Source organism: Penicillium lagena (genome assembly GCF_028827675.1).
Source record: "Penicillium lagena strain IBT 129212 chromosome Unknown utg000007l_segment0_segment0, whole genome shotgun sequence".
NCBI classification, from domain to species: Eukaryota; Fungi; Ascomycota; class Eurotiomycetes; order Eurotiales; family Aspergillaceae; genus Penicillium; species Penicillium lagena.
The window spans coordinates 890,738-911,942 of NW_026623228.1; the positions used below are offsets into that span (position 1 = coordinate 890,738).

The 21,205-nt window shown below is 54.0% G+C and overlaps 9 protein-coding genes across 9 annotated transcripts; 5 read left to right on the plus strand and 4 right to left on the minus strand.

The window, feature by feature from the left end:
* Window positions 1-1,106: 1,106 nt before the first annotated feature.
* N7510_009882 (serine/threonine-protein kinase) lies at window positions 1,107-3,376 on the minus strand (the record flags this gene model as incomplete). The annotated part of the gene is made up of 5 exons (XM_056981807.1): window positions 1,107-1,304; window positions 1,360-1,724; window positions 1,774-2,189; window positions 2,255-3,029; window positions 3,355-3,376. The coding sequence occupies 5 exons, from the start codon at window positions 3,374-3,376 to the stop codon at window positions 1,107-1,109; spliced, it is 1,776 nt and encodes a 591-aa protein (XP_056829643.1).
* A 789-nt stretch (window positions 3,377-4,165) lies between these two features.
* adaB (chromatin-binding transcription regulator ADA2) lies at window positions 4,166-5,829 on the plus strand (the record flags this gene model as incomplete). The annotated part of the gene is made up of 3 exons (XM_056981808.1): window positions 4,166-4,258; window positions 4,311-5,705; window positions 5,761-5,829. 3 exons carry the CDS (start codon window positions 4,166-4,168, stop codon window positions 5,827-5,829), a joined length of 1,557 nt encoding a protein of 518 aa, XP_056829644.1.
* A 1,148-nt stretch (window positions 5,830-6,977) lies between these two features.
* N7510_009884 (uncharacterized protein) lies at window positions 6,978-7,810 on the plus strand (the record flags this gene model as incomplete). The annotated part of the gene is made up of 2 exons (XM_056981809.1): window positions 6,978-7,185; window positions 7,257-7,810. 2 exons carry the CDS (start codon window positions 6,978-6,980, stop codon window positions 7,808-7,810), a joined length of 762 nt encoding a protein of 253 aa, XP_056829645.1.
* A 356-nt stretch (window positions 7,811-8,166) lies between these two features.
* N7510_009885 (enoyl-CoA hydratase/isomerase family protein) lies at window positions 8,167-9,131 on the plus strand (the record flags this gene model as incomplete). Its single annotated transcript, XM_056981810.1, has 2 exons — window positions 8,167-8,398; window positions 8,512-9,131. The coding sequence occupies 2 exons, from the start codon at window positions 8,167-8,169 to the stop codon at window positions 9,129-9,131; spliced, it is 852 nt and encodes a 283-aa protein (XP_056829646.1).
* A 222-nt stretch (window positions 9,132-9,353) lies between these two features.
* On the minus strand, window positions 9,354-10,541 carry N7510_009886 (mannitol-1-phosphate 5-dehydrogenase; the record flags this gene model as incomplete). The annotated part of the gene is made up of 1 exon (XM_056981811.1): window positions 9,354-10,541. One exon carries the CDS (start codon window positions 10,539-10,541, stop codon window positions 9,354-9,356), a length of 1,188 nt encoding a protein of 395 aa, XP_056829647.1.
* Window positions 10,542-11,685: 1,144 nt separating this feature from the next.
* Window positions 11,686-12,559, minus strand: N7510_009887 (SUR7/PalI family protein; the record flags this gene model as incomplete). Its single annotated transcript, XM_056981812.1, has 3 exons — window positions 11,686-11,952; window positions 11,995-12,372; window positions 12,428-12,559. 3 exons carry the CDS (start codon window positions 12,557-12,559, stop codon window positions 11,686-11,688), a joined length of 777 nt encoding a protein of 258 aa, XP_056829648.1.
* Window positions 12,560-13,360: 801 nt separating this feature from the next.
* On the minus strand, window positions 13,361-15,101 carry N7510_009888 (tetratricopeptide repeat protein; the record flags this gene model as incomplete). The annotated part of the gene is made up of 2 exons (XM_056981813.1): window positions 13,361-14,246; window positions 14,272-15,101. 2 exons carry the CDS (start codon window positions 15,099-15,101, stop codon window positions 13,361-13,363), a joined length of 1,716 nt encoding a protein of 571 aa, XP_056829649.1.
* A 2,035-nt stretch (window positions 15,102-17,136) lies between these two features.
* On the plus strand, window positions 17,137-19,230 carry N7510_009889 (putative MFS phosphate transporter; the record flags this gene model as incomplete). Its single annotated transcript, XM_056981814.1, has 3 exons — window positions 17,137-17,621; window positions 17,672-17,814; window positions 17,867-19,230. 3 exons carry the CDS (start codon window positions 17,137-17,139, stop codon window positions 19,228-19,230), a joined length of 1,992 nt encoding a protein of 663 aa, XP_056829650.1.
* Window positions 19,231-19,690: 460 nt separating this feature from the next.
* N7510_009890 (Regulator of chromosome condensation RCC1) lies at window positions 19,691-21,184 on the plus strand (the record flags this gene model as incomplete). Its single annotated transcript, XM_056981815.1, has 1 exon — window positions 19,691-21,184. One exon carries the CDS (start codon window positions 19,691-19,693, stop codon window positions 21,182-21,184), a length of 1,494 nt encoding a protein of 497 aa, XP_056829651.1.
* Window positions 21,185-21,205: the final 21 nt, after the last annotated feature.

The window sequence follows — 21,205 nt, forward strand, 5'->3', positions numbered from 1 at the left end:
GATGGAATTGTCTTTTCGATATATATAGCCTCCCTCATCGTAGAACCTCTCAACATCTATCTACTGGGGCGGGTTCATTGCATTATTGGCATGCTGCTAGCAAATCGAGCGGAAGATGCGCCGCGCTTCCAGCATTGATAGGGGTAGTAATGTATGGAGATTGTTCCCAGCTTTTCGGGTCTTGCCATGGCCGGTCAAACAAGAACGCTGAAGAGACTGTAGGAAGGCGCGAATGCAAATTGCCCTTCTCATGCGCGGAAGGAAGTCACAATTGATGTGGGAGCCCATGCCTAACGACAACGGATACATTGCCTTGGTTCAGACCCGAGACGATCTGTCCGGCTGGGTGGAAGGCTGGGCTTTGGAGAGTCGAGAAAAGGAACCGACTTGGTTGATTATCAGACATTATTTTCCCCACAAAATCAACAAAAACCCTAGAACTGTCGCCAAGTCTAACAATTCGGAGACCTCTGCTATTTCGTTTGGCATTTGCCCAGCTGCATACTTATGTTTGGGAGAAGGTGCGAGGTATGTAGACTTGCTATATTTCTTCTATAGATGTATTGCCTCAGAAAATTCGGATCGGAACCCTGTGTGTATTGCATTGCATTGTCATGTATTGCATTGCATTCTCAATTGCAAAGAAAGAAACCAATCTTTGATGTTTTTCCAAAATACAGAGTGGATGTCTCGCTCGCACCTAGAGGGAAAAATGCGAAGATCGCGACAGAAAAGAAGGGCAAGACAATGATCATCGCTTGAGAACATCGACGGACAAGGGGGCGCAGTGCATTTTGCCAAAAGGGCGGGCAGTGCACAACAGTATAATGTGAGATGAATGGAGAGGGAGATGAATTGGTTGCAATGGGGGTGTAAAGGAGACTCCGAGACCAAAAGATGCCACACACTCCTAATGAGACGAGACAACAGCCCAAGAGGGGAAACAAACAAAAAACTTGGAAAATGATCAGATTGGTGGTGATATCTGAGTGAAGCAGAACAAGCACACGGTACAAAGGAGACTCGTTTCTATGATGAAAGGCCTGTCCGCACACTGATCATTTGTTTTTTCTTTTTCGGATCTAATTTGACTCTGATCAAAAACTCTACTCGGGGATGCTTCCAAAAGACGGATCTTTGACACTGCCGCCTGCGTCCCCGAGCCCGGCCACCGGCCGGTTGTACGACCACCCGGCGAACTGTTGCTGCATAGTCTGCGACAAGGCGGGGCCGTCGACATACGAGTCCTGTGGTGCCTCTTGGGTGAATTCGCGGTCGAAGTTCTCTGTATCACGGGCGTCCACCTAGAGCGAGCCTGTTAGCTTTGTGATTTGAGAGGAAAGGGAAGACGACACATACCACGTTCGGTCGGAAGCTGGGCTCGTACTTCCGCTGGAGAAGCTTGCGCCAGTCGATGTTCGCGAAGAAATGATGCGACTTGATCTCCGCGGCACCGTTGGCGCCCAGTCGACGCTGGGGATCACGGTCCAGCAGTCTGGTCAACAGATCTCGAGCGGCGGGAGGGACGATGTCGCTGCTGGGGAAGGTCAGAGGCTCCTGCAAAATCTTGCGATACATCTCGTTGGTGTTCTCGTCGTAGAATGGCGGTAGCCCTGTCAGCATCTCATAGAGCAAAACACCCAGTGTCCACCAGTCCACAGTCTTTGTGTAACCGTTGCCCAGCAGAAGTTCCGGGGCAAGGTACTCGGGAGTGCCGCAGAACGCTGCTTGTGGTTAGTTTTGACCGAATGGAACAAAGAGGGCCAAACTCACTATTTGTTCGGTCCTCATCCTTCATGTCCAGCTTGCAAAGGCCGAAATCACAGAGAGCAATATGTCCAGTGTAATCGAGAAGAATATTCTCCGGCTTGAGGTCACGATAGATAACCTTGAATCCGTGGAGACATTCCAGAGCGCACAGCAGCTCCGCGGTATAAAACCGCGCTCGGTTGATATCAAATCGCTGTTCTTTCTGGAGATGATGGAAGAGCTCGCCACCATTCACAAATGCCAGGACGAAATACAATTTCCCTGGCGATTGGAACGAGAATTTCAATGGCACAATGAAAGGATTGTTAATCTGCGCAAGCACCGATCGCTCGGCGAGCGTGTGCGTGACTTCGGATCGTGAAATGATATGAGCCTTGCGGATGGTCTTGAGGGCATAGATTCGGCCAGTATCTTTCTTCCTGTTTGAGGGGATGGAATGATAAGCATCAAAATTGATAGGGATGAAGGGGAGGGGAACTCTTACATGACCTGCATGACTTTGCCAAAACTACCCTTGCCCACGACTTTCAACAAGTCAAAATCCTCCAGTTTCAAACTGCGTTGCTTGTTCTCCACAAACGAGACGCCAACCTTGATCGAGCCAGTGCCGAACTGCATCTCCAGCCACTCAGCACCCAGTTGACCCAGATGACGCTCCTGCTCTGCATGAGCTGCAGCTGCTTTTTGGTTGTCCTTCTTGCTCAACTTCGGATCTTCCACAAAGGTCTGGGCTTCCTCGAAACGGGGGTTGACCTTGACCGCACCCAAGAAAATGTCCTCACTGCGCCCAGCACCAGGCCGGGTTGCAGGATTTCGCAAATATAGCTGAACATTCAACTCAGTCTTGCGGGACACATCGAATTTGAAGGCAGTGTTGTCACCGGCCCATAGAGGGTTCTCAGGAGTTCCCGAGACGGCATCAACAAAGACCTGATTCTTTTCGAAATCCAGAAGGGCGTATGGGAGATATTTGGTTGAATACCGGCCGTGACTAGTCGGTGCGTTGTTCATTCCTCCGCTGGTGGACTGCGGTCGGTTGGACTGCGCAAAGGAACCGGCCTGGCCATGGGCGGAGTGTGACGAAGAGGAGGTACTGGGACGCAAGGATGACGGTGCATATGAGTTGTTCTGGAAATGCGAATTGAAAATCTGCTGGTAATGCGGAGACAGAGAGAAGTTGCGTCCTTCATGGAGCGTGACGATGAGGATGCCGGGTTTGACGGGAGCCACAGGGGGTGAAACAAGGGCCTCCGAAGCGGCTAAGAAAAGGCATCATTAGATACTGGGGGAGAAAAGAGACATGAAAAGCATACCAATCCCGTTTGATGAGGTAGCCGAAGCCACGCTGGGGAATGAGAGGGTACCGGTGTGATGGTCTCTTCGCCACCGTTCGAATCACCCTTAATGGTCGAAGTGGACGACGACCGACCGAAAGTCTGCGTCAACGGAGCCAGATGGGTCTCCTTCAATTCTATAAGTTTACAAATTGTATTAGCCTCGATGCCAGACCGTCACGTTGGAAGGGGGGGGGGGGGAGGGAGCGTGATCCCGAGGTAGGTAGATAGGGAGACCAACTGAACATACTTTTGGTGAGCTTCCAGGACATGGTGGCGGTGTGTGAGGAAGACTCAAGGGGAATGGAAAGAGGAGGGTGTAAGTGGTTTCAGAATGGTGCCGACCGCAATGCGAAGGGTGGGTGGACTTCCTGACGACCCCGAATTAATCTCAGTTTCCCCAAATAGCGCAGGCCGCCACAGCCACGGCACAAGTAACCCACCAGTGTGGCAATCAACAAAAGAAGGGAGGCACCACAAAACAGTGGCACGGCTAGTCAGGGCACAACCAGCAGGACGAAAGACGGTATCCAAGCCCCGGATCGACGAACAAGTGAGACTGGGGAAGAAACTGAAAGTGGAAAAGAGAGAGGGAGGGAGGGAGACAGACTGAGAAACAAGAGAGAAGAGGGGAAGGGACCGGACACCTCAGGCACTAATCATGCCTCAGGCCACAGTTGACACTGACTCAGCCACAGCCCGCACCGCCACTTCCAAGGGGAACGACCATTTCATCTCCACACGCTGAACCGAAGTGTCCCATTCCTGATTGCTTAGTCGCTCAACTGCATTGTTCCTCGATTACTACCCCGACCAACTACTACCAACAACACCGATTAACATTGAATATTCCCTCGCTCACCGAGCCCTCACCCCTACGCCACCGAACTGCGGAGAAGCTTAACCCCGGGCCACCCGTCCGCCTCCCCGTCTCACGCGTTTGCACCTCTCTTCCCAAGCCACCCAACTCCCTCTGTGTGCCCTCTCAGACATCTGGAGGGCGTGTTTGTGATTTCGCAACGGCGTCGGACTCAGTGGAGGATGAAAGGGCCCAAGGATCGATGGGAGTAATACGCAAGAAGACCGCCTCGCGCGGCACCGAGGCTGGCACCAAATTCCATTGCGACGTGTGCTCCGTGGATGTCACATCAACAGTGAGTGTTTTATGGTTATTCGGAACCACCAAATGCTGACTCTGAGGGCTAGGTTCGCATCTCGTGCGCCCATCCCGACTGCCATGAATACGACCTTTGCGTCCCCTGCTTTGGTGCGGGGGAGAAGTCGAAGAACCACGACCCGCAATCCCATCCATTCCATGTCATCGAACAAAACTCCGTCCCAATATTTCAGGAGGACTGGGGTGCGGACGAGGAGTTGTTGCTTCTGGAAGGCGCGGAGATCTACGGCCTAGGCTCGTGGGCCGACATCGCAGACCACATTGGCGGCTACCGCACCAAAGATGAAGTACGCGACCACTACATCGACACCTACATCAACAGCTCCAACTTCCCGCTACCGGACCGAGCAGACCCGGAAGACACCAGTCTCCAAGACTCGATCTCCAAGGAGGAATTCCAGACACGCAAGAAGCGGCGCATTGAGGAGCGCAAGGAGGCTGCCAAGGCAGCACCCCCAACGACACCGAAGCAGAAACCAACTGCCAGTGTACCGGCCTGCCACGAGGTGCAGGGCTACATGCCTGGTCGTCTAGAGTTCGAGACCGAGTTCTTGAACGATGCAGAGGAGGCGGTCCAGCATATGACGTTCGAGCCTGGGGCGGGTATCGGCGCTGATGGCGAAATGGATCCGGAGACCGAACTCAAGATGACGGTGGTCGATATCTACAATTCGCGGCTCACGGCGCGTACGGAGCGCAAGAAGATCCTCTTCGAGCACAATCTGCTTGAATATCGGAAGAGCACTGCGCAGGATAAGAAGCGCTCCAAGGAAGAACGCGAGCTTCTCAACAAGGCGAAGCCGTTGGCACGGATGATGAACCGCAAAGACTTTGAAGATTTGAACAAGGGGTTGGAGTATGAGCACAACTTGCGCCTTGCCATTTCGCAACTGCAAGAATGGCGGCAAATGGGGATTGGCGATTTGAAAACGGGCGAGAAATACGAGCAGGACAAGCAGCAGCGTGTCCAGCGGTTGTTGCCCCAGGGCTCGTTCGACCGCTTTGCCAGCGCGCGACCAAAACAGTCGCAGCAGTTGGACCAGACATCGGCAGCGGGTCAGTTAACGATGCCCGAGCTGCCGCTGCGACTGCAGAAGGCGGCGAATCCGCACAAGCAGCCCGACCCCAGCGACCTACCCTTGAACGACTTCGATCGCGCCTTCGCCGTCAACGGCGACGGGATGCCGGCTCCGCAACCCGCCAAGACCAAGTACGTGGTGCAGCCTCTGAGCGGTGTTCCGGCGTGGAAATTGGATGGCGACGGCGCGGCCGATATGCATCTCCTCACCAAGGAGGAGGTCGAAGTATGCAATGTGCTCCACCTTATGCCGAAGCCGTACCTGGTTGTCAAGGATACGCTATTGAAGGAGGCGATGAAGCAAGGCGGCAGTCTAAAGAAGAAAGACGCGCGGGCGATGTGCAAGGTGAGAGTCGTCCTTTTGCTCTGCTTATGTTCATCACTGACTTAACGGTCTACAGATCGAGAGCACGAAGACGAGCCGCATTTACGACTTCATGGTGCACAGTGGATGGATCAACAAGGCATAGTTAATGACTTTCCTCGTGTTTATATCCTTCTCTGGCTTTTTTTTTTCTTTTCGGACAGCGGCTTTTGAGTGTGTCTACGGCGTTTTCGGGGTCTTATGGGCTGGCGGTGTCAATCGTGTTGACAGATATCCTGTGTCCTGTGATGAATGAAAACTACTCTTGGGATTGTAGTCGTGTATCTGTGTCATGGGTGTATTGAAGTGAGCGTAAGAAGGATGTTCTTTGTAGGTCTATGTTACAGGCAGAGAAATAAGAGCAGGGAAGTCAGTCACGGTAGCATGGCCATCATCCTCGATGAGGCAATACGAATTGAAGCACCGCCATGGGTTCCTGCGAGTCGTTTGGTGTAGGTTCGAAGTAACGCACGCCTCCTTGATCAAAGTCATGTCTGAATCTGGCCCTGTACATTTTCCAGAACATCCGCCTAGGTTTTCGGATTTCGAGGCAGGTTTCGAGATACACATTCGAGATGGATTGGCCATATATACCCCTAGGGCTCGATCAAAATACCCCAATATCGATTTCGATTTCAATCTCAATTTAGGTCGCCAAGTTTCACTCCTGCTGGGGCTACTGTATTACTGTATATATATTACTCATATCTCTTGATAAACAATGCTTTGTTCACTATATAAAATTGGGTTGCCCTAGTCCACTCCCAAGTTGAGCTCTCTGATTCACCCAGGGCATTGAGTTTGGTTGTCGTGTCAAAATACACCACCTCAGCTTCAGGCTTGCCCAATCAACAACCGGGCTCCCGACGATCAACACTCTAGCGTGCTCCGCCATCAATCGGACCCTGTTTGAATAGCGAGTGGGGGCCAGCGCCCGGATGCGCGGCTGACCCGCCCCTCAGGCAGATGGAAATAGAAATCTCCTCTAAGGAAGGGGGTTATTTTTAAGGCTAAAAAAGATCTCACACCTCCGGCCACATAGTAACGACTGCAACACCACCCCGATCCAAGAAGAGGGGCATTACGGCCAGATTGAGTGGTTGGTTGGAAGCGCTGATCGTCGGCGAGCAGTGGAATCAAACTTCCTTCCCCCTATTTAAGTTCTCTCGAAGTTGAAAAAGGCTTTTCAGCCTCGATCCGTCCCTTATCTCGAGCGCGCCTTGTCATAGTTACTGGTCCACACCACGGTTGACCATGTCCGACACGCGAACATGCTACTTCCCTAACGGCCAGCCTGCTCCGGGAACTGTCCCCTGCACAAGCGATGAAGTCTCCTGGTGCTGCGGCACAGATGATATCTGTCTGTCGAATGGATATTGCATGGACGTGCTCCAGCCGTACGTTCTCTCTCGCGGGTCTTGTACGAGCGACAGCTGGGCATCGGGGTGCCCGTCGTATTGCCGTATGTTATATCCTTCCTACTGTCACATCCAACTCGATTTGCGAAATACTAACAGATGAAAAATGGAAAAGAGGAGAAAGAATTCAGTACTATGGGCTGCTCCATCATCAACCTCGCTTTCGAGGACGGCGTCGCCACGTATTGCTGCGGAACGCCGGTGATCGATGGCGATAGAATCGTCTGTCCGTACGAGTACGACGCCTTCCAGCTCAACGACGCGAGTATTCTCCCCGGCCGCGCTGTTCTTGCGAATGTCTCTTCTCTATCTGCGCCATCTACATCTTCAGCATCCAACTCTTCCACCTCTTTTTCTGGGAATACAACCACCAACACCCCCACCTCCTCCTCCTCCACAAGCACCTCCCATGACGTAGCCATCGGCGCAGGACTGGGTATCCCACTCGGCCTTATAGCTATGGCGTCGCTATTATGGGCCTTCTGGGAACGCAAACGCGCGAACAAATTGTCCAAGGCTTTGATGGTGGCTGCGACTGCCCCCCCTCCGGGATACGGGGGGAGTCCCCAGTCGCGTCTTATGAATAGTAACTCTAGGCCGTCGGAGTTGAGTGACCAGCGGCAGAATATTGAGTTGATGGGGAGGGAGGTGAATAACGTGTACAAATAAAAGCGACGGTGTTGTATAGCATAGATGCAGAGAGGTGCCAAGGCACTGGAGACATACAATAATCAACTATACAGTCTATAAATCAGCGATTCGATGTGACATAGCTACCAAGCTCTTCCATTAGTATCAAATAGACTTGCCAATCAGAGCTGCGGTTCAACCATGAAACCCATCTCTGCACCCACTCCCGCCCAACACTTCTCCGCATTAGCCTCGGTATTTCCTCGGCATTGTCCCCGCATTTTCAGTATCATCAACCTCTTCTTTACAACAAACACTTCACAAGACCCTGCTATCCTCCCTACACCACTCCCATCAGTCTCCAACCCAATCCAACGCTAAAATACAATCTCAAGATGCCCTCCTTCACCAATCCCCCACCAACCCCCCAACACGCCCTCCTCTCCTTCCCCGCACCCCATGTCCTCCTGGTAACGCTCAACCGACCGCGCTCCCTAAACTGCATCAACTCGCAGGGCCATGCCGATCTGCATGCCGTTTGGGAATGGATGGACGCCGAGCCCGCTGTACGCGTGGGCATTCTCACGGGGATGGGGCGGGCTTTCTGCGCGGGGGCTGATTTGAAGGGTATGAACCACTACTACCTTTTTTTTTTTCTCTTTCCCTTTCCCTCTCGACGAAGGCCACGGTTGGCTAGTTCCAAGACATGAATATACTAATCAAAACCGCGGCCTATATAGAATGGAATACATCCGCCACCAACAACAAAAGCAGAACCCAACCAGGCACCGGATTCGGGGGTCTCTCCCGGCGCAAAGGCCGCAAACCGGTAATTTGCGCCGTCAACGGGCTCTGTTTCGGCGGCGGCACAGAAATGATCGTCAACAGCGACCTGGTAATTGCATCCTCGAACGCAGTCTTCGGGCTCCCGGAAGTAAAGCGTGGAGTTGTCGCGCTGGCGGGGGCACTGACGCGGCTTGTGCGAACGGTTGGCAAGCAGCGTGCGATGGAGATGGCGCTTACGGGACGGAATGTGTTGCCGAGCGAGGCGGAGAGGTGGGGGCTTGTTAACGAGGTCGTTGATACCACTGACCTTGGAAAAAATGAGGATGCGGTGAGGGAGAAGGTAGTTGCCAGGGCTGTGGAGGTCGCGGCGCTCATTGCGGAGAATAGTCCCGATGCTGTGCTTGTTAGTCGTGAGGGGATTAAGTTGGGGTGGGAGGGGATTGGGGCTGAGGAGGCTACGAGTATGTTGGCAGATACTTGGGTGAAGAGGTTGAATGAAGGGGAGAATTTGAAGGAGGGATTGAGGGCGTTTGTGGAGAAGAGGAAGCCTGTTTGGCGGGATAGTAAGTTGTAAATATCTGGATATAAGGGTTTGTCTTTCTACTATACTGTTCAGGACTACTGTCAAGTGTTGAGGCTAGTTAAAGTGCATTGCACTGCATTGCATTGCTATTCATACTACAAGTCGTAAGTCATATCCTGGTCCTCCCAGTGCCCTGTCGCGCCATATTCCATGCGAATTCCGTGTGTGTGTAATACAAAAAATAAGAATAAAAAAACAGTTCAGCAACTCTCCTCAAATGCGCGGTTGGCCGGTCTCCTTGGACTCTGACTGTACGTGAGCGACCACCTTCAGGACAGGCTGGAACAGTGGGTGGGTGCGCTCCAGACCCGTCAACAAGGCTGTTGCATCAGCCGGTGAGTTCTCCTTCAGGACCTTGGCCAGCTCAGCGCTCTCGGCATCGTCCTGGACGTTCTGGAAGCGGAGCGCCATCTCAACCGAGCCCAACAGCGCATCGAACTTCATTCCCCGCTCAGCCAGCTGCGCGGCAGGCCCAATGAACCGTTCTTTGCGGGACAGCTTGCGCATGGGCGCGCGGCCGACGCGCTCGACGCTATCTTCCAGGTAGGGATTGGAGATGCGGCTGACAATGTTGTCGACATAGTCCTGCTGCTCCTGCGCCGAGATCTCGTGCTTGGCGGTGATCAGCGAAGCGGTCTCCTTGAGTGCATCGCGGACTTGATTCCGGATGAAGGGCTCCTTCAGTGCGTCCGCAATGGTCTTCTTGCCGGCATAGTAGCCGTAGTACGCGGCCGTGGCGTGGCTGGTGTTGACGGTGAACAGCTTGCGCTCGATGTAAGGCTCCAGGTTATCAACCCAGTGGATGGCGGGGATATCCGGGTGGCCGACACTGCCAAAGGGGGTTTGCTCGACGACCCACTCGTAAAACTTCTCGATGCGCACGTTCAGGCCGCTGTCAGGTGCTTGCGCGGGAACGATGCGGTCGATGGCGGAGTTGGCGAACTGGGCGCGCTCGCCCATGCTCGTGAGGCGCTGCGCGTCGGTTTTTTCTTCAATGTGCTTGCGCAGGGTGTCGGTGCCGCCGATGGCGTTCTCGCAGGCAATCACGGCCAGCGGTTTGGGCATGGTGCGCAGGTCGATGCCCTTGGCGATGACGGGGGCGATGAACTTGAGCACGTTGGGCCCCACGGCGCAGGTGACCACGTCGGCGGTGGAGATCTCCTGGATGACGTCGCTCTCATGGGTCTTGGAGTTGATGGCGCGGTAGTTGGTGATAGTCTTGGTGGTCTCGCCGTCCTCGCTGACCTCGGTGACCTGGTAGGACTTTTGAGTCTGCAGGGCGTTGATGATATTGTCCATAACATCGACGAAGACGACTTCGTAACCGGCAGTGTGCAGGAATTCGGCAACAAAGCCACGGCCGATGTTGCCGCCGCCGAAGTGGATAGCTTTCTTGCCCATGGTGAGAAAGTGTATAGTTTAGGGTTGACGTATGACGTGGGTGTAATTGGTTGTTGGGTGGACCAACAGAAAGGGCAATAAGTGTGAGATGAGTAGAGGAGAGCAGAGGAGAGGAGAGAAGAGACAGAGAGTGAGTGGTGAATGTATTGAGTAGAACAGGGAAGAACGGAGGAGAAGAGGTATTTAACAAGTGTGGTGCCTTCCGACGATGACTTCATCGACTCGGTCCCCTCCCCACGGAAGTTCGCTCCGCCTTGTTTGGTGGCACGTCGCACGCATCATCATTTTGAGGTATATTATTATTATTATTATTCTCACTATCGATTATTAGGATTACTCTGGACAGTCCGTGCAACCTCATTTCCTCTCCTATACTTCTCACTGGACAATAGCACATCTATACTCGGAGAGACCCACTCCGGAGTGCAGTAGACTGTCTACAATGCTCCTGACACCGCGTATCATCCTCATACTCTCACCGGCAAACATGCTGATTACGCCCGGGAAATTCCGTCTCCAGCTGTCTGAGGGACGCTCAATCTCAATGGTGCGCAGGCCAAAGCCCCTGGGCGATTCTGGGTTTAGTGGGACAAGCCAGCCGCAGTGCCGGTCATAACCGGGGATAGGTGCGCCACCCACGACCACGTCTGCCCTACATTGGGCACGTTCAGGCCCAAAAGAAAACACTCGCAAGAGCATAGTCCCAGAAAGAAACTACTGGTCTACATCTCCTCGCGCATCGCTCTGTCCATCATGGTGACGACAGACAGAGACCGGTCGTTGGGACCTTGTTTTGTCCCAGTCTGGACCCATCCTTTCCCGCTAGTCGCATCGAGGCCGAGGCTTTATCGTTCCATCCGTGCGATGCTTCGGAGCACAGTTCTTCCATTGCTTTCTATCGCGCATTCACGAATCAGCGTATGTACATCGTGTCCCCGTTTCCCCTCTCCCCCCAGCGCTTACTTCCCCCTGTCCGCCCCAGATTGGTCCGGGTGCAGCCCGTTGCTGGCAAATAACTCGCCGGATTCCCAATTTCGTGCATCCCGCCCCCCCGCGGATTGGTCGTTCAATCCGTCGGAGGTAGCAGTGACATCTTCTCTTTTCTCTCTCGTGCTGCCACAGCTCGCAGCAGCCTTTCCTTGGCTTACCCTTCCTCGGTATCCTTTGCGGGTGCTGCGGTTACGGTCTGCTGACCACTGCCGAACATCGTCAGGAATTTGGCGGCGCTGCCCACGATCAACAGGGACACCGCCGCCCAGGTCATGCCGAGGAACTTGTCTCCGTACTCCGCAGAGACGTTCGACCCCTTGCCGTGCGCATTAATCAAGGCGACAAACTCAAATGCCAAAACGGTCGCGATGATCGAGGCGATGCTGAGGCTGAGCGCGCCCAGCTGTATGACCGTCGTGTCCTGTCAGCATGACCCCAGTTCTTCGTGGCAGAGGTCACTCACCAGCATGAACGGCAATTCCAACACATGCTGCTGCTTATTCGGCGACAGAAACGCCCAGACTCGTACCAGAAGCATCCCGCCCATCGCAACAACCGCGATGCAGTAGAGCACGGCCATCGCGCGGCTGGTCAGCCGGAACGCCTGAAAGTCGTCGCTGATCACCCGCGGCCATTCCAGCGCGGGCCCCTGTGTGATCTCTTTCGGCCACGCCTGCGTCGGGTCAAATGAGAAGAGAATCGTGCGGCTCGAGCAGGACGTCACGTTGCGCGTGACCCCGGGGACGCCGGGATCAATGGTTCCCAGGGTTCCCTGGCAGTACGACATGAGATGCACCGAGTAGAAATTGTGAGCGCTGGAGCCTTCTTCGGGGGTGTAGAGCTGCCATCGTCATTAGGGGCATCTATCTAGCTAAAAGGTACAGATTTAAGCTTACTGTCATGATATTAGCGGAGTCGAGGAGGTTCCTCTGCGTGCCGGCGAAGAGACACAGGAGCGTGAGGATGAACGCGACAAACACCGTCCCCTCGGGAAGCATTTGCATCAGCTTCATTTTGATCTTGGTCATCTGGGGAACTGAATTCGCGCGCCGAGGGTGAGGTGAAAGCAGATTCGGTATGGAATGGCGTACTGACCGATACAAACGGAGAGATTCAGTCGGATCCCCAACAGAGGAGAGGACAGAAAGAACACACTTACCTACAGGATCAAATAATACCCAGGTTGACTCTCAGTGCACTCAGAATCTTCGATTCTGGAGATTGTATCCAGTTCTTACCCCCCCCCCCCCCCCCTTCGCGGGATTCATTCCTCTATCATTCCAAGCACAGGCGGCGCGAGAAATCGCCCGCACATGACTTGGTTCTGGCGCGGTATGTATGTTCATCGCCTAAACCAAAAGATATGGTTCATTATTTACTGAGGATCTGAATACTGAATACTGAATACCCCGGGATTTGATCTTGATTCAGGTCGTGTGTTGTGTCCAAGTCGACCCCGGCCCGCGCGAGGAATGCGGCCCAGCCACCGAGGGAATCTTGCACTACCTTACTCTAGCCTAGATACATAATCGGCTGATCAATTCAAACATTAATCTCCGTTCTGGATTGGACTGAAATACATAAAATATGTATAGTTGGAGTAGGGGGTGACGTGAACAATGTTGGTGGTGCCCTAACTACCGTAGATCGTCCGCTAGGGTAGGGTCTCTTCTCTACCATCCTCATAGTATCTTCACAACAAGTCCCTATCTACCTGTAACTCTGGACTCATCCACTGAATTGATTCTGGTTTTACATGCAGCATGGCTGTCTCCCTATCTACCACCCATATACAGAGCATATATATATACGACGCCTACATGATCACGTCAATGACACCCCTCACCTTCACCCAAACCCTCACACCTTAAACCTGCCCTCCTCCCACTTCCAAGGCGACAAAAACAAGACGCCTCAACAGGCACATCCGCCTTCTCGCCCGCAACAGCCAACCTCCCCTCCATCTTTTCCGCCTCCTCCTCGCGCCCCAATTTGCGCAAACACTCACGCGCCCCATGGAGAGACCACACATTATCAGGATGGCGCATTGCTCTCGGCAAAACATCCGTATCCCCCAGATCGGCGAGGTATACATCCAGCGCGTCCTGGATGCGCCCCTGCTCTAGTAACAGCGCGCCATAGGCATGCCGAGTAGGCTGCATCCAGCCCCACGGCTCGTCGTAGGGGAGGTTATCTTCGAGATGGATTGCGCGTCGGAGGTGCGTAAATGCGGCCTCGATGGCACCGCGTCGATAGTGGATTTCTCCGTCTAGCATTTCTTGAGCGATAGCTAGGATATCGATGCATTTATTGTTGAACAGCGTTCGCGAGTCGGGAACTTGGAGCACGGCTGTCTGGAAGAGATGGCGCTGGTGGTCCGCTGCTTCGATGTTGCCTGTCGCCGCGAAGGCTATTCCCTTTGCGTAGTGGGCTATTGCTGTAGTTGTGCAGTAGAGGGACGGATTGTTATCTGGGAGGTGCAGGTTCATGATAATATCATCCCACCGTCCAAACCGAATCAAGACATGAGCCCGCAGCGATAGAAACGCCTCTAGCCAGTCCGCCATAGGCGGAGACTTAACCTTGAGCAAATCATCCGGAATAGCTGCCTCAAGCTGCGAGACCGTATCCAACGCGACTCGGTACTGCGCCGAGAACATAGCCGCATAAACGCGGAAATGATAATTATGTGCTCGATAGAGGGTATAAAAAATTCTTCGCCCCGATCTGAGTGACATACCTCTCGTCGGCAGCGATAGCCGCCGAGTTCGAGTCGATAGCCCGCTGGTATTGTCCACAGAGCATGTCGAGGTGAGTGGGCATGTGATGCAAGTGTCCTCCATCAGGGACGAGGCCGCGGAGATGGTCGGCTATGGGGAGCGCCGATTCGGGGGATGGTGACATCTCCATTAGATGGATGTATAAGTGTAGCAGACCTGGGTGGCGGAGTGCGCCTTCTAGTGCCAATGCGCGATCGAGAAGCTTCTTGACTTGGAGTGTTGGTGCACCGTCTGTGGGAGTGCCAGTGTGGAGATCCCATAGCGTCCATGGATGCGTGTTCATAAGCGCGTCAGCGTAGATGGTTATCACATCCAGGTCGTGTGGAAAAGATTCGTAGACGGATTTCATAGCCGATGCGAAATCCATATTCCATGCGGAACACGGCTTCGAAGGGACTTCATCCGGATATCGAGACTGAATAGCGCTGACAAGCGCCTTCTCAACCGCGGAACCAGTATTATCATTCTCAAGAACAGCCGCAGCATTTCTAGCAGCAACATATCCCCTTCTAACGACATTACTCAGCTCATTCTCATCAAAAAACTCCCACGGTTTATTATAGTTCGGACCGATGGCATACGCAAGGCCCCAGTAGGCCATTGCGCAGTCTGGGTCCAGCGCGATGGCGCGCGAGAAGCATGTTGCTGATTCTTCGTGGTTGAATGCGTATGCCCAGATTAGGCCACGGTTGAACCATTTTTGGGTCTCGGAGTGATTGCTTCTTATACTGCGGTGGTGAGTCCCTAGGTTGAAGTATTCGTCCGAGTCCGAGTCTTCTTTTTTGGACATTTTGGTTGACCGATTGATACTTGGGGTAGAAAGTGAGTGGAGTGGTGTAGTTATCCCCCACATTTTTATCTGGCTGATCACGTGTAGACTGGCATGGAGGATTAGAATCCAAAACGGCGTTCAGTAGTTCGAAGTCATGATATTGTTGTCAATTTAGCATGTCTAATTGTAGTACGAGTGAGATCTATCCCTTCAACCGCCTAAACCCCTCTCTCCTTTGTGGTTCGGGATGCGGACACTGACTGGCCACACAACGCTTTCTTCTAGCCTTAAAAGCAAGAGAGGGAATCTGCAGGTTGATATTAAGTGCTGAAAGGAGGGAGTTGGTTAAAGTGTAGCTAGAAGAAGGAACTAACTTGGACTACTTCCATAATCTACATGGCCTATAGTCAATATCTTGAACTGAATAACAAAGAAGCACTAGCGCTGAAAAGGATTAGGAGCCAGCTCGCTACCGACTTCCCACCCCTGTTCATGATCTGCTGCTTCACGACAATCAGATTCGTGCAATAGTCTTGCCACTCAAGCTCCTCATTGGATGGCCCGTCCCGAGTCGCTCCAGTTAGGGCTGACAGGGGCCCAGTGAGTGCCCGGGTGGACTCAAAAAAGATGCTATAGATAGCATCTCGGATAATGCCAGGCCACTCGCAAGTAGCACGTTCTCAGGCCATTGTCAGCAAATACCCAATGGCAAGGCTGCCAGAGCCAACAACACCGGACCCCAACGCGGATACCGAGACTAGTGCCGTTCCGTTGCCCGAACTATGAGACCAGTCGCCGCGAATTCCTCATCTCACCAGCCAGGAGAGTGGAGTCTCGTCGTGCCCGGTGTCTCTGAAAGAAAGGACGGAGGCTAGACGGTGTGCCCGGGACCTACCGTCGGCAGAGTGATACGAGCAGGCTCATGGATGGGTCCGGATGGAACCCACAGGATTGCACTGAAACAAACCACTACCACGTGCGCGGGCTTCCAGAAGACGCCCGTCCTTCTAGCAAGCCGCCCGAGGGATGCACCCGGATGGAGTTGTTTGTCAACCGGAGGGGCCGATCCCTCTGACCCTGCATTGGAATGAGGATATCGGAAGGTCATCAAGTCATGGTCATTGGCCGGTGGCAGCCCCAGCAAGTACTGCCATACTGCGTATCAGCTGGAGCCCCGAGCAAAAGTTTATAGCGGCACTGGTTGTCATGCATACGCGCCCTGCAGGGGCCGTGAGATTGAACAGACCCGCCGCGTGCTGTGTTTTGATGAGTTTCCATCCCATCGAGTAGATGCGAAGGTCAAGAACCGAACAACGGGTGCCCGGTCAATGGATTGAGAAGGTTCATTTGCGCGCAGTCTCTCTCCGACCATCTAGACGAAGGCCTTGGCTAGAAGGCTTGTCGAACCGGTGGCTGCTTGGTCGCATGCAATTGCTCGACAGCCCGGCCCGAACGGCACTAACCATGGGCGCAGGGGACGTCGGCTGGCCGCGCCCCAAACTGTAGCTGCGATTAGGGGCAAGTCGATCTCGTGCGGTGAGCGGGGATTGTGAATGGTGGTGAGATAATCGGTGGGGTGGGCTGACCCATCCGACGTCAATCTCGAGAGTTACCAATCACCGGGGAGGCGTTAGGCTAGATCTGCACGTGGTGGACAGGCTGGACAGCGAGTGTCTCGGGAAAAGAAGGCGGACCGGAGAGGGGCGCGAAGAGGCAGGCGGTGACCCGAGCGCACTGAAGGACCGTGGAGCCTGTGGCAACCAGTGACAGTCCACCCTCCGAACACACTGCTGCGACCGGCTCGATGATTGGCTCCCGAGCGTGGATGATTGCGGCGAATCGATCTAAAAAATCAGAAGGGCATGGCTATGGTCTGCCTTTCGGCCGTCCTTCGCCTGCACATCTCTCCGATCAACTTATTTAAACTGTCGTTCGCCCGCAATTAGTAGGCTTGTGCAGCCTCGCCTTTTGTGGTCCTCTCACCCCATTCCTTCCCGGTCGAATTGCTCGATTGGACTCCCGATTCTCTCCCGAGTCAATCAATTCCTTCACCATGACTGACTTTGGACCTCGTGCCCCTCATGGGCCTGACATGTCGGGGACCCATAACCCGCTCGAGGACATGGACATGCACGAGAAGGATGCCTTCGACCAGCTGATCCGCCCGGCCGACAGCTACACCAAGGAAGGCGTCTACTGGGCCGATCTGCCGCTCATGAAGAAGATCGGGTTCGTCAACTCCCAGAACAACAACGAGGCCAAGCGGGAACTCAGCGACATCTGGGCCATGATCAAGGTGGACCCCCTGTCGCCCGTCAGCTACTACTTCCGCAACTACGTGCTCCCCGGTGCCGGTCTGGGTCTGGAGGGTTACGTGCTCTTCTCCATCGGCAACGTCCAGCCTTTGTTCCAGGCTGCCTTCCCCGACTGCTGGGACCATGCGACCATTTGCAACAAGCAGTGGATCAACGCCGTGTCCTACCTCGAGGTCATTGGGATCATTCTGGGCCAGGTCCTCGTCGGTGTGCTGGGTGACTGGTAGGTCCCTCTCTCCCAATTGACGGGAATGAATCTAACCGTCTCTCCAGGATCGGTCGTCGTTGGGGTCTGATTCAGGACGCAACCATCATGACGCTCTCTTTGGTCATGTTGACTGCCGCCTGGGGTGTCACGCAGAACGGTTGGGTGATCTGTTACGCGTGGTCGCTGTTCATCTACGGCATTGGTGTTGGTAAGTGGTGACACTGGATCATCAGTCGAGGTCTTTTCTAACTCAATTGCAGGTGGCGAGTACCCCATGACCGCGACCAGTGGTATGGAGAACGCCGTCGGCTCCGGCAAGGTTTCGACCAAGGACGATCGTATGCACCGCGGCCGCAAGGTCGTCAGCGCCTTCTTGATGCAGGGCTGGGGCCAGGTTCTTAACCAGGCTCTCTTGATCATCCTGCTGCTCTGCTTCCACCACGGTAGCGGCAACGCGCCCTACTCCACGGTGGCCACCCAGTGGACCTACCGCGTGTCGTTCGGTATCCCCGCCGTCGGCACCCTGTGGCTCACCTACTACCGTGCCTACCACATGAAGGCGGCCAGCAAGCAGCTGACGGCCGCCAAGAAGAAGGCCTCGGTCACCGGCTACGATGTCGAGTCCCTCCGCTTGACCTTCAAGTACTTCGGTCCTCGTCTCTTGGCTACCACTGTTGGCTGGTTCGCCAATGATGTTTTCTTTTATGGCAACAAGCTGTTCCAGTCCGATTTCATCGACGTGATCATCGGCAAGACCGACTCCGTCATGCCCACCTGGCTGTGGAACTTGGCCAACTGCGGTGTCTCGCTGGCTGGTTACTACATGGCCTCGTTCTTTGTCGACAACAAGCTATACGGCCGCAAATGGATGCAGCAGATCGGTTTCCTGCTCTGCTTCATTATGTTTGTCGTTCCCGCCTTCCACTACGAGTACTACACCCAGCCCGAGCACATCAAGTCTTTCCAGGCCATGTACTTCCTCAGCTCCTTCTTCAACCAGTTCGGCCCCAACTGCATCACCTTCCTCGTCGCCGCGGAGGTCTACCCGACCCCGATCCGCGCCACCGCCCACGGCCTCTCCGCCGCGTGCGGTAAGCTCGGCGCGCTGCTCACCGCCGTGCTGGGCAACTACATCACCACGCAACAGAAGTTCTACGTGGTCCCCTGGTTCGGTCTGGCCGGTATGGTCTTCACCTTCTTCTTCCTCCCTGACACCACTGGTCTGGACCTGAAGGAGCAGGAGCGCCGCTTCCAGTACCTCCGCGCTGGTCGTGAGGAGGACTACCACGGCCCTGCCGTCCACTCCAAGCACCTGTCCCTGTGGGAGCGCATGACCGGCAGGGGCAAGTACTACAACGCCGAGCTGGACTACCAGCAGAAGGTCGAGGAGTTCCGCGCTGAGTGGGAAGCTCTCATGGCTGAGAAGGTGTCTGAGGAGAAGAGCGAAGCTGTCTTTGACACTGATGAGTCGCTCCTCGAGGGTCATGTCCACACTTACTTCCACCGCACTAGCCCCATGTTCAAGGGCATGGAGCAGTCCGTGCCGAGTAAGCAGGATAACTTTACTCTGCCCCCGCCGGCTGAGAAGACCTCCGAGGATACCGTCGGCAACGAGAAGCATTAAGCTTGTCACCTTGTGCATATTTCACTTTCTTTCCTTTCTTGTCAATGTCTTTTTTCAGAAAAAACTACCTCCGTCTCTCGATATCCCCCGTTTGCTTCGTGCCTTATTCGGCGCCTGGCTTTGCACATTGTTGAAATGCTTGAATGATGCTGGCCTGTGGCCTGTCTGTAATTAGAGATGTTCATATTATACCCATCCAGCAATTTGCTGGTTGATCTGATTAATGTTCTGTTGTACCTACCTGTATAGATGTCAATTCTAGCCGTGAGTGTACTGTCTACGTGCTCTTGCAGATACAATCGTGAAGCTCTCAGTAAAGGTGCTGACTAACCACAATGACTCGCCTCGACGAAGTTGTTCTAACTATGCCAACGCTCATCCACCAATTATACAAAATGGTCCAAGCCAAATAAAGTGACCCCCAGAAGGAAAGAGGAGAAGAAGAAGAAAAGGAAAAGAAATGCATCTATTTGCCCTCGGATCCAACGGATCCGGCCAACTCGGCATCGGCCACACGGAGGATGTCTCCTCGCCCACGGAGTGTGTCTTCGAGACATCAGAACAATATCATGACCCTCTTGACGAAAATGATAATATTATACGTGTTGTCGCAGGCGGGAACCATACCCTGCTTCTCACGGCCAAGGGGGGTGTTTGGGCAGCTGGGTGGAATGGGGATGGACGGTGTGGAGAAAACATCACTTGTACCCATGCGCAAGGTCAAGATTGGCATCGCGATGGAGAGGAGAATGGCCCACCAACAGCAAACGAAAAGAAGATTCCGAATACGGCTACGAGGCAAGAGCAGGGACAAGAACGAGACGACCATGAAGAAGAAGGACCACTCCTCCGCTTCCGAAGGGTGCGTGTCCACGACCCCGTCTCCGGATTGACTGTCGAGCATTTCAAGCATATTGCTGCGACGTGGGAGGGGTCGTTGCTTGTAGCTTCGGTGCCGAAAATATCAAAGAAGAATTCTTTATTTTCATCAGAACAGATCAATCGCCGGGCAGACGATCAATCGGTCTCTCCCGAAGAAGAGGAAGACCGCATCTACGTGCTGGGAACAGGTACGAAAGGTGAACTTGGTACTGGGGCACAGACACTGCATTCCCGGGCATCAGCGCCATCATACATCACCAACTTCCCACCCTCTCCCTATCCATCTGGACAAGAATCAACCCCAAAAATCACCGCACTAGCAACCGGAATGGCCCACACCATCGCAATCCTCTCAAACGGCCAAGTCTACGGCTGGGGCAGTTCTCGAAAGGGCCAACTGGGTCCTGGGAATAAAGCCGCCAAGATTATTTGGGAGCCTACGCGCGTTGATGGGATTCCCTTCTTTGCGAGGGGTGCGGTCTGTGGGAGGGAGTTTACGGTTGTCTGGGGGGATGACTGTCGACGGTTTGTACTGCTGGGTGACAGAGGGATGCGGTGGGGGGTGTTGGGAGATTCTCTTTCTTCCTCTTCTGAACTGTCAGCTTCATCGTCATCTCCACATGGAGACGGGAAGGATGAGGGGGTTGTGGAGGTCACTGCTGTAAATGGGTTTACCGATATTTTTGCGAGTTGGAATGGGGTTTATGTACATGCTCCACCTAACCCAACGGGCATATCAACGTCTGAAGGGGATATCACCACAATCCCACCACGGCCAGGTCATCTCATTGCATGGGGACGAAATGATCGCGGTCAACACCCACCGCCAAATCTCCCCCCGCCGGCCATGCTCGCTGTCGGCAGCGAGCATGTCCTTGCGCTCTTGGAGGATGGAACCGTCGCAGCGTTCGGCTGGGGCGAGCATGGGAACTGCGGGTCCGAGACAGATGCTCGGGGCAACGTGGCGGGGACGTATAATGTTATGTCGCTGCCGGCAGATGCGAGGACTGCAGGTGGCAGGGTTGTTGGTGTTGGGGTTGGATGTGCAACTAGTTGGTTGATAGTATCTTGAGCAGATGTCTCTAGAGAGCAA